Below are 12,214 nucleotides of genomic sequence, written 5' to 3' on the forward strand. Positions count from 1 at the left end.
AGGAGGCCTTGTGTCACCAGGTGCCCACAGAAGGAGAGCACAGAGGCTGCTGGAGTTGGGCTGTGGAGAGTTTCAGGAGTGGTTGCTCCTTGAAAAACAGGCACTGCTTTGGAGTTGGGGATTCTTGGAAAGCGAGAGTGCTTTGTATGTCACTCATTGCTTGAAAAGACTCATGCATAAGTAAAGTTACTCTTAGAATGAATCCAGGGTTCCCTTGAAGCTTTTTCTTCTGCTGAGAAACCAACCATCAAGGCTTCAAGTACCTTCTATCTTTCATCACATAGCCAAATTTGACCCTAAAAGCACTCAAAGTCACAAGGAGGGCAGAATGCACACAATTACGCATGCACAGACATGACATGTTTAGAGTCTAGTTGCTCAAGGATATGTGCAATATTCACATAAGGATAAAGATACATTCAGACCACAACATGAATTCTGTTGGTGTGGTGAGTTGATGCAGAAACTTTCCCTCCTGCTCAGCAACCCCTGTGGCCTGTACCCCTAAGTCAACAGGGCAGAGACAGTCACACGGACTGATTCCCAGAACACTTAAAGAAACCAATACTCAATCATTTTCTGACAACGACCATGGGGAATTGTGGATCAATGCCCAAAATCACTGCAGATAATGGCAGTCCTCAGAATAATGCACAGGCTTGCTTGTCATCTTAAATGTAGATCTAGCGTCTTCCTGAAAGAATAAAGCCTATATACCTCAAGCATTGATTTTCCCTCCAAACATCGCAGGCAAAATCTTCCCAAGAAATTTTCAATACCAGAAAACTGTTTAAATGAATTAAATTCTTGATTCTATTGCATGAAATATGAACAACAGACTATTGTACATGTGCATTCCTCAGCAGAGAATTGGGTTTGCGCAGAGCATGGATCTATTTGGGTCAGGCCACCTTCTCATTTTGTCTTCTAATGAGAATACCTTTAGCTGTACAGCTTCTTCTCTAGTCCATTATAAGCAAAAAATATACTTGAAGATCTCTCTACAGCCCACAAAGAGCTAGATCTGAGAGTTTGGCCACACAAACTTCAAAACACAGCAAAATCTCCAAGTCCAACAGTTCTTTGTTAATGCAAACCCTACTGCTCAGGCAGGAGTACAAAACTGTTTTATCACCACCTTTTTCCTGCTTCAGACAAAAAAAAAGTGGTAGTTGGTCAAGATCCTTTCTGCTCCACCTAAAGATGTTTCACGAGGTTTTATGTAGACTTTGTAAAAAGGGAAGGATTGTCTGCTAAAGGAAGAATACATATTTTTTCTTAACCATGAGACTTGCCAGATTGTTCCATATTTGAATGAAAACTGTGAGATTCCAAATCTTAAGCGTGAAATTATTTACTATGGTATAAATTCATTAAATCTGCAGAAAATTATGAAACCGGCCCAAAGCCGTTCTCCATATTCCAAGAGTGTTCACTGGGAGGGGCACTCATGGGCCAACCAGCCAAAGATTTTGCCACAGACCACGCTCATAAACAAACTAACCCTAAAACAAACCAGCTTTTTGGTCATGTTGATCAGCAGATGACTTATTAAAAGCCAGACGAGTTCAAACGCTTACACCTGTCCTGCTGGGAAGCATCTTGTCAAGAAAGCTGGAAATATCCTTTTTTTTTTTTTTTTGGTCTTGGCTTCCTCCCATACCGTACAGAGCAGCTGTGCAAGCCTGGTCTCTGCCAAAAGGTCTCGCCACACTTTAGGTTGTCCCGATAATTACCCCCTTGTCCTGCGAGGAGCTGACCGACCTCTGGCCAGCGAGCTCAATGCCTGACTATGACACCACAAGCCCTGCATGGCATAATTGCTCCAAATTTACCTGCTTCTCTGTCGAGAAACAAATAAGCATATGTTTTTAATCCACCTAAATGACAACCGTTTTAATCTAGATAAATGGCAGCATAACAGCCAATTCAATGGGCTATACCCTGAGCTCCTGCAAACCCATGCAGACGCCCTCGCTTCACCAGGATGTTTCATTTTGGACACCAGGTAAGGCAGACGTAGAGTTTCTCTTATTTCATGAGCATGTTGCTTTCCACACTTGCTGGGCAATTTCCTCCCGTAAGAGAGCTGCAGAGTGTTTGCTGGACTTTGGCACAAGCATATTGTTGGAAGAGCATCTGGATGAAAATCCCACTTGAAAGTCCCTATAGCCCTGGGAACGTTATCTGCTGGAGGGGAAAGGAGGAGGGAGGCCGGCATCTCTCAATTGAAGGCAGGCAAAGGAGAACAATGGCACTTTCTGCCAAAGAGCACCTTCAGCTTGCACCTTGTTGCAGCACCCTTGCGAAACATGTCAACAGGTCGTCCAGAGCATCTCTGCCCCAACAGGCTGTTCCCTGCCTCTCTACCACTGACACAACGCAGGAAACAGCCCCAAAACCACCATCTGTGCAATTTTCTATGCCCAGTACCTCCAGCCTCTCTTGCAACCGCACACTGAGAACCCTGCTCATCCCACTGCCAAGCTGCCTGGAGACAACACCATGACCCCAGGACACCAGCGCTGGACCCATTACTGCAGCCTGGCTTGGAGCTGCTTCTGTTCATCTCCTGTGCCCCAGAGTATGTTGTCTGCAGGTCAAAGAACAAAGACACATTCTCCTGAAGCCCATGCACATCCAGCCTCTTCCGCAGTAGCACCTAGCTGCAGATATTTTGGGTTGCCGTAGGGTCTACAAGAGCAAAAAAGTCCTCACTTTTTTTTCTTTTTCTTTTTTTTTCCTTTTAAAGAAGTATTCTGTTATTCTCTTCCACTTCAACCACAGATGTAGCAGTCATGGCATAAACAGGCTGGCATGCTTCTGAAAGCACCCAGCTGCCTTTATTTCCCTTTGTAGGAAACCAATTGTTGGGCATGTAAGAGAGCTGCTTGTACCCTCGCTGCTGTAATGTTGTCAAGCTGCAAGTGAATTTCTTCAGCTGGAGTTTTCACTTCTTGGCAAGCACTGATGATTAAGCTGTTGTTTGGAGAGATTTTAATTTCTTTTCAGAGAGCAATTGCTCCGTTGAAAGGGCTCTTTAAGTTTGTACGATGTATGTCACTCTCCTGCTCTGTATGTTAAACCTCTCCCATTAAAGCCTGGGGGTGGCTGCCCCACAGTCCTTTGGAACATATCTTCATTGAGACATTAAAGAAAATGCAGAAAATTCAGTGAGGCACTTAAACCCTGTCTCAACTTTACATATTTGTTCAAGTGGTTTTCTGAGCAGGGTAATCTGCTGAATCAGGGCTGAAATGTCCAATCCTTTTAGCCTTAGAGAGAACTTCCATGTGGCACGGGGTCAGACAGTCTGTTTTTCCAGACAGATGGAGACCCGGGCACGGTCAGAGAAATGCATCAAACCTGTCTTGGCATCTAGACATTTCAAAGCCATTTTAGCCTTAGACAATCTCCCCATTTTCTATTATAACAACTTTGGATTTAAACAAAACTTTCTGGATGAGGAAGCGCGCAAAGCACGCCATACAGTAATACTGCATCTCTTAAAGATCTGGGACTTCAGCCCTTTGGAAAACAGGCCCTACAGCCCTCCAAAATCCAGTAGGAGGGGGAGGGAAGCAAGAATAAATGGATATCGGCCAAGGCAGAACTGAGAGCAGGAGAAGTCTGTTGTACAGACAGGTCATCCTCCCCCGAGGACCCACCAGGTGTGCAGATTCCTCCATTTACCACAGAGGTTTGTTTCAGGAGCCAGCAGAGAAATTCAACTGAGCAGGTAAAGGTTTTGCTGCTCAGTCTGTGATCTCCATGGGATTTTCAGCTGAGCTACAAGCCTGCTGATGAACGCACCAATTTATTATACTGCTATATATTATACACATCCAACTAGGTCTCATTAGTAACAAACACACTACCCCAAAGCCTGGTGTTGAATCTTTCTTGGGGGAAACGCAAGGGAGAAATCCAACCCACTTTCTGCTCAAGAGCAAGATGCTCAGGATGGTTTGGACATGGAGTTCCATGGAGGGTTTTAAGACATGAAGAAGTTTAGTTATTTTCATATTGCCATTAGGTTTCTGCTTAGCAGCAGGACACAAACAGTAGGTGGTTCTGTTTATAAAAGAGTTTTTGAAATCTGGGAAAGATGCTGAGGACTATGTGATTGTCACAATCAAATGATAATAACAATCTAAATGAATGAACATTGACCTAAAAGATTCATTTTCTTACACAATAACAATCCTCCCCACTACTCAAACCAAACATATATTGCAAAAACACAATGAGGATGGAACAGGCTTAAACTGAGCAGGAAGCATGGCTGAAATCCACACCTCTATAACCAGCGGGAAGAAGGTCTATGCACCGACCCATCCAAGACCCCAGAAGAGGTATAAATGGGGCATGGACAATGCCCTGACCACCTGCAGGCTCTCTCCATCAGGATGAGTTTCACACATGGCAAAGCTGCAGCCAGAACTTCCAGCGTGGTTTTGTGCTTGAATTAAAGGCTTAGCTGCTCTGTTCTGCGCCTTTCTTACATGGGCTTGGTCATTCCTAGGTAGGTCCCCACCTCCAGCAGACTTCCAGTACCAGTTCTGAACAAGAACTGATCCACAGCCCCTGTTGAACAGTAGGGAACAAGGAAGGCTTCTCCCTTCTTCTCTCCCAGCTATTTCACTACCTCAAAAATCCTGCACTCGGAGCTGCTGCCAGACTCTTGGCTCCCTGCTTTTCATCCTGCCACTGCTGCCAAATTTTCCTGCAAGCGATCGGTCATACCAAAACACCAGAAATCAACACTACCCCCACAGCAGCAGTGAGAGGCTGGGAGTTATCCATCACCCTTGTGTGCACATAGAAAATGGCTGATTCTTATTAGCAGATTACAGTCATCCTAACTGAATAGTAAATACAATTTAACACTAACAACATTAGGGGATTTTCCCTTCTCTATGAAACTGCAGGGAGGAAAAGAGCACGAGCACATCCACGCAGCACCTAAGCCTGGCACAGCAGCTCAGCTCCCACGTCCACTGAGTGCCCGACTCCAGCACGTGTTACACACGCACTGCCAGCTCTGCCACCACTGCTTGGGCCTGGGCATCTCCCTCGGCTCTCAGCACATTTCCCAGAACAACTTCACACTGATGGTAAAAGTTTAGCATTGTTGAACACCAAGTCCCAGGGATGATCTGTCCCCTAGACAGTGCTATGGGGAGTTTTACACTATATACTTAACGTACTCCCTACACTCACATTCCAGCTTTTAGGCAAATGCTGTGTTCACACAGCATTTCAGCTCATGCAACACATTTCAGAAAGCCAAAGTGAAGGCAGAGCATCCTTTTTTAATGCTGCTCTGTGGTACAGGTGCTAAAGCCACACTCTTTGGCTTTGGGGACACTGTGCTTTTCCAGCCCCAGGTCCTGGCACCCCAGATTTAGGTGGAGCAGATCTTGCCCCTCAGACACAACACTGACTGCAGAATAGGAAAGAAACCTTATCAGAAAGGTGCTGTATGATTCAGAATGGCAAAACAAAACCTTCCTTTATCCTTATGCTTCCTGCTGAAAACGTAAAGAAAGTATTTTAGCCAATATTTTTCCCCTTATCCTGGCTGGCTATGCTTTTGCTGGCTAAACAGTTTTATCCCTTGATGCATTAATTCAGAACAAGGAGAGCTGATGCACACACACAAAGCATGAGCACAGGAGGATGAACCATCACAAACCCCCTCAGCCAACGCAGGCTGCCAGCCCCGGGGCACGCAAACAGCACCGTAAACAAAGCCTCATTTATCCTCATCCAGCTCAGTATCTAGCTGTTACGGATTTGTGCTTTGTAGACTGGCTGCAGGTCACTGCTAACAGCCAGCAGTACGTTAGGCGATTTAGGAGAGAGGAGCGGTTTCAAAGCCACCTCCACTGAGTCCCACAGGGTTTGCTGTTGCACATGCTGCTACACCAAAGTAGGCACGACAGTCACGCATTAGCAAAGGCAAGTGCATAACCTCAGAGGAAACCACAATCGTGAGCGAATGGCCAGCAAAAAAAGCCACTTTTAAGCCTTAACTGACAGGTTTAAGAGGTGCCTGAAAGCGCGGGGGCTCTCCAGGCCAGGAAGAATTTCACAAGCAGGCAACAAGCCAAGGGGAACCTTAACACCAAGTCTCCAAGGTGAAGGGATGCCACTTTATGATATTTGGGTAAAACAGACTCCCTTCTGCCCCTACATTTCCAGCACATCCACCACCTCTGGGTTGGGCTGGAGATGGAACAATAATTACATCCTGACCTTCCCTTTCTGTATCTTTATACGAATCAGGAAATTGAAAGACACAAAAGAGAATGAAAAATACCAAGTGAATCATAAGCTATTCTAAATTCAGTGAGGGTATAGTTCTAGTTAGGATCCAATTTAGGGTAAACTTACATTTTATTTGAACTGCTCGTTCCTACTTACGAGCATATTAGGTTAGGCCCAGTCCACAGTCTTGAAATACCCACTGGACACTAATATTTGACAGTAGGAAATAGAAGAAACAGGAAAATCTCTTGCCATTAAGATCAAAAGAGAGTGAGTGTACTCTTTGACATTTTTCCTTTCATGCAAGGAATCCCTATTTTGCAAAGCAAATTCCACCATGTATCTTTGAGCTCCTGCAGAGGAAAGATAAAAGGTGAAAACCCAGCTCTTTCAAAGTCAACATCAAGACTTCTACCAGCTTGAGGTCTGACCCATGATTTTCTGTAGGAGAACTGGGACCACAAAGCTCCAAACCATGCTCCTCAGCTCCTTGGAAACTCAACCCACACCCCCACTGCGAAGGCATGACTACACCCACAGAGGGGTACATATGGGTAGTGTGAGCAGGGCTGGCTGTGTAATAACCACAGAGCAGAGCTCGAAAACCTTCCAAAACCCCTGAGTATATAACAAAAAGCATTGAGCCCCAGCTAACCACGGCTATGGTATTACATCTAGTGTAGCTATCTCATCTAAGGTTACCAATGTCTCTCTCGCATCCAGTTACAGGCTCAGTAGAGTAATTGATGCTGTTATATATGGCAGTAAAGCAGCATTTTACATGGGGGAGTTTGTAGGCAGGCACAAGACTTCTCTGCGTTTTCTCACTTTGTAAAACAAGGTGAAGTCCCCACAATAATCAGGATCAAAGGCAGGAGAGTGTCTTATGATAGATGAGAAGGTCTTGCATGGGAAAAGCTGGGAATCATTGCTATAGAGAGAAAACCAGGAATCACACTATCATCTCTTTAAAAAGTTTTATACCTCCTAACACAGCCTATATTAGCAGTTTGCAAGAGAAGAATCACCATCATTCTCAAAAGCTAAGCACAATCAAGATGATCCAAAATACTGTTATTTAATTAGAGAACTATACATAGAGGAAGGTCAGGACAGATTTGCTTTAAGCAGAGTCTTCTTGAGAGCTTTATCTGCCCTGGTTTTAAAGGGCTCACGTGCCAGGGGCATCGTATTTTCTCTTGCTGAACATCTGCATTATTTTATCCCCCCTCTGTATATGAGTCCCCAGTACTTAGCCTCAGTTTTCTTTACCTTGTCCCTGCACCTTGGTTTGCCAACAACTTGGAGGCCATCACTGGAGGTGTTCTCCCTCAGCAGTGCTAACATCGGCCAGCACAACGAGTGCAGCCTGGTAATACCTAGCATATTAAAGAACTTTATGAGCACTAATTAATACATTTACATAACAGTCCCAAGAGACAATCTGCTCACCAATTACTACTTCTCATCACAATAACGGTGCTCTAAGGCACAAGTGAAGCAGATACCACAACCCCTGCTGTTTTACATCACTCCCAGCCCTAGTGTGATGCTCCAGGTGAACTTTACTTACCATGGGAAGGACCTATCCTGAGCAGCAGAGGCACACAGAGCCCCGTATCAGCACCACCAAAGTGGGATGCAGAATGGTTGCATCAGCCCGGTGCAGGGGCTGGGCTGCTCCACGTTGCTGAGAGGCACACTGTCTCTAGACTGCCGTGGGACTAAACTAGTCCCAGTTGCAGCAAAAAATAAAAATAAAAGGGGTTGCTACTCCAGAGCACCTTGTACTTGAACAGCATTGCTGCCCACAGCAACTGGTGCTCTAGGTAGACTTTCCCTAGTTTCCCAATCCAGAAGATGCTCTGCCTGTACTTCAGGGATCTCTGATCTGTCTGCACTGGATTACACTGAAAACAAAACAAAACAACAACAACAAAAAACACAAAAAAACCTGTTCACAACACCCGACTGTGATATTTAGTCCTCTCACTGTGGGGAAAAAATAATAATAATTTAGTCTGTTTTAATGTATTTCCAGATCACGCTGAAAGCCTAGAATGCACTTCATTTGCAAGAGAAAAGGTGCTTCCTTGTCTCCTGTCCTCAGGACACAGCAGCTTCCCTAAATCACCTGTTGCTCCTTGGACCTCTTTGAGTAGAAAACAGGCCACAGCTGACAAATCTGCAGCTCACAGAAGTGCCTGTTTGGAGATATTGCTCTGATGCTATTGCACTGCTGATTCAGGAGGGAGTTTTCCCCAGCTTATTCTCAAAGCATTTCACCTGATTGATGATTCAGTCTTTTTGCTTCGAGCATAAATCACCTTCCAGATAAAGGCTTGCTAGAAAGCTTTCTTTGGCCCCAATTAAAATGAAACTCCATGAAAGCCTAAACAGCAGATCAGCAAGGAAAAATTGGGCTGAGATTTGTGAACTAGTATTCTCCCTGACCTCCTAATTCCTCAATTTATCACAGGAGAAGGAACAAATATTCGTAGGGTAGATTACTTACTGCAAAGCCTTGCCTTTGATGGTATTTTTCTCTAAATCTGCATGAGGGCTGTATCTGTACCACCTGTGAAGTCATCTCAATCTTTTGGAAATGACTAAATAGTCCTTGCAAAGAACCTCCCACTGGAACCTTTGGAAAGACCTGAGCCAAACCATCCAACTCAAGCCCAAGCTTCCTCTTTTGTGAGCATCAGTTTGCAGCAAACTCCTCAGCTTGCCTGTTGCCACCACAGACCTAGCAGACTTATTTTTCTGTCTCAGAGCTGCTTTCAGGACAGAGCCAGCTCTGTCCCTTGGTTAAGTTACTGTTGAACTGGTGAAGCATGTCTCACCCTGCGACTGACCCCAGCCATCATGACTGCAAAGAAAAAAAACTAGCTGCTCTTAGCACCCCACAGCAAAGGTCATAGCAGGAAAAGAGGAGCAATAGCAAAGCCCCATTGATGCAGATCCATCAATCTCTCACTGTTTTGCAGAAGGAAATGAATGGCCCATTAAGGAAGCAGTCTGTAACCTCAACTTCCCCATAATGGGTCTCAGTCCTAGACTGCCTGGCATCCAAGGGATTTCAGCTCTAAGAATGGACCCCGTGCAGGGCCATCTGCTTTAACAGCAGGAAGGGAAAGGGTTTGCAAAGCAAGGCAACAAACCTACCCTAGCCAAGTATGCCCAGCCTGTGGCAGTGGTCATACAATAGCTGGGTTAAGGCTGAGCCTGAGGAGGATCTAGTCAGATTTCTAGTTAGCAGCACAAGGAACACCAGCTTTTTTCCTTATTAATGCATAGTCACAGTTTACATAGACTGCATCTTGTGGTCCCACTATCTTTTGCAAATCTTAAGCAACACACTGAAAGTAGGTTCGTAGCTCAGCTCTGACACCTGGGGAATGGAGGTTTCCTTGAGGAGACCAGATGCTGGGGCTAGCAGGAAAATTCACTTTATCACTGCAAAATTTTTCTGAATGCGAGAGGCAACATCTTATGATATGGGTCCAGCAGGAACCCAGCTGATTCCAACAGCATTACTGACAAGCACATGCAGGGCTGAGGAGTGCTGCAAGGACTGGACTTTGCACTGCTACTACCTCTGCATCCACAGACACTCGCCATACCAGGCTTGCAGTCATTGCTGCAGCAAGCTTTGGGCTTCTGTTTCATTTTTACATTTGACAAACCTAGAGTGGGCACGGAATAAACCAAGATAAAAGCCAAGCAGCCAGAAAACAGATGACTGAAGCTGTGAAAAAGTTAAGGACTGTACAAAGTGGATCTTCTCTCCACCCACACCTTTTCTTGGCTGCTAACCTGCAAAAGCACAGCCAGCTCTTCAGCAAGCAGAGCAGCACAGGACGGGGTGACAGCGTGCAAGGGAGGGCCAAGGAAGGGGGCAGAGCTGGCTGTGGGTGTCGGCTGTGTGCAGCCTGCCAAGTGGTCCAGTAACACTGCACACTGCTCGTCCTCCACCCAGAGATGTGAGCCCACCAGCCATTACAACCTAACCCAGGGTACGAGGCAAGACCTGGTATTGTACAACAAATACATACTGCATCTCATCCAGGCATCTGTTTCCAATTAGATTAATGGACATCTAAAATGATACTATAATAATTTTCAAAGCAACCCCCAAAATCAATATCCCAATACTAAGCTCTGTTGTTTTTTTTTTTGTTTTTTGTTTTGTTTTTTGTTTTTTTTTTGCGTATAGTACAAAAGGCAGTTTGGGAGAAGATGATCTAATACACCACGTATTGATTAATCAATTCCAACCAGGATGCTAATGGGCTTTTCTTACAACAGTTGGCAGTAGAAGGAGGCAGTGGGATTGTTGAATGAGAGTAGGAGAAACTGGTCGTGTGATGAAGTTTCTGGGCAAGGGGAAGGCATGCAATGGGGAAATGAGACCTTCTTGAGATCACTCTAAAGCAAAGACTTGGAAGAAATGGAGGAACTGAGCAACAAATGGTAAAGGTAATAAATCAGATATATTGGCTTCAAACACAGCAGAATTGTACCTTGCAATTTACTGTGGTTGATATTAATAATACTCTCCTGTTGCTACAGAAACCCTCACAGGAAGGTCTGCAAACGAGCCCAGCATGGGTCCAGAGTCTATAATGAAGTAGACTGAATATTTTGTCGTCCTACCAGCCACTGAAATGATCTATTAATGCCTATTCCAGTTATTTTTCCACATTAGCAGTTTTGTCTAAGACAGGGTGGAAAAGTTGGAAAGTGCTCTCTCCTTCGTGCCCCTGGACTTGACAAAGTCCTTTACTACCACAGAAAATGAGAGTACAAACCAGACAGGCCATCCCCCAGACCTGTTACACCTGCTGTGGAAATACTGGAAATATGGGAAGATCCAAGCAAAGCATGAAGCTGGGGACAACAGGTCTGTGACAGGCACACAGGCCCCTGCTGACTCCCAAAGAGAGGCTGGGCACACTTCACAAGAAAATAGGATACAGTTGCTGGAAAACAGCTGGAGGGATCTATTCCCAGCCTGTGTAAATCACCTCCTGGCCCACAAAGAAGGCAAGGGTTAGGAGCTTGCCTCAGTACAGGACACCTCAAAAGCGTAAGTATAAATTACAGACACAAGCGACAGCATTACGCTACCAGAAATACAAAGTCATTCAGTTGTTGTGAAACGTCTGGGGTTACTCCACTTTTTTAAGAAGGAGAGCAATAAAGCTGACCAAGAGGTTTTGACCTTGAGTGGTTGCAACAGTCGTGGTTCCGGCTGGCCGGAGGTGGAGGCAGCAGAGGCCCTACCGACACAATTCAGCCTGGCGTATCTTCTCTTTAGCCAGGGTCGTGCCAGGCATGAAGGTGATGGATAGGGCTTTGTAAAATTGCACTGATGTTGCCAAAATTAGTACTCAATCTCCACACAAAAATCCAGCCCTCACCGTTCACTGCTGCAGATTACAATGCCTCTCAGAAAGGCTAGACCCAACCGAGAGAGGAAACCTTCAGGTGCTAATCAATATGAAAAAAAAAGGCACAAACCGACTTCTTTTTTCCTGCAAACCATTCTCAAACTAGTGCAAGCGGGACCAGCACCCCCAGAGTCCTACAGCCCCATCAGCAGACTCACGTTGTAGAGGATGTCGGTCCACCCCTCCATGGTGATGCACTGGAAGACGGTGAGCACAGCGAAGAGGATGTTGTCGAAGTTGGTGATGCCGTAGTTGGGCCCTTGCCAGTACTCCCTGCAGGTGGTCCCAATCTCGCACTGCCTGGCAGGGGGCTCCTCTCCGCAAGGAAAATCTCCCACCTCGTCGCCTGCAGAGGGGAGCAGAGGGGAGAAAAAGTCACCGACCAAAGCCAGGCAGGCAGCTGGTGCTGCCGTGTCCTCCTTGTGCCATCACATGAGACTGGTTTGTATTTCCTTGTGTCACTCTGGGCATGTAAAAGATGTTAC

General features: G+C 45.5%; 1 protein-coding gene across 1 annotated transcript in view; it reads right to left on the reverse strand.

The window, feature by feature from the left end:
• LOC118257069 (voltage-dependent N-type calcium channel subunit alpha-1B-like) overlaps nucleotides 1–12,214 on the reverse strand; it is a 282,260-nt gene that overhangs the window by 159,948 nt on the left and 110,098 nt on the right. Inside the window, exon 6 of the mRNA XM_050714494.1 lies at nucleotides 11,888–12,075. Within this exon, the coding sequence (XP_050570451.1) occupies nucleotides 11,888–12,075 (188 nt within the window). The remainder of the gene's footprint in view (nucleotides 1–11,887; nucleotides 12,076–12,214) is intronic.

Source organism: Cygnus atratus, chromosome 19, assembly GCF_013377495.2.
Source record: "Cygnus atratus isolate AKBS03 ecotype Queensland, Australia chromosome 19, CAtr_DNAZoo_HiC_assembly, whole genome shotgun sequence".
NCBI classification, from domain to species: Eukaryota; Metazoa; Chordata; class Aves; order Anseriformes; family Anatidae; genus Cygnus; species Cygnus atratus.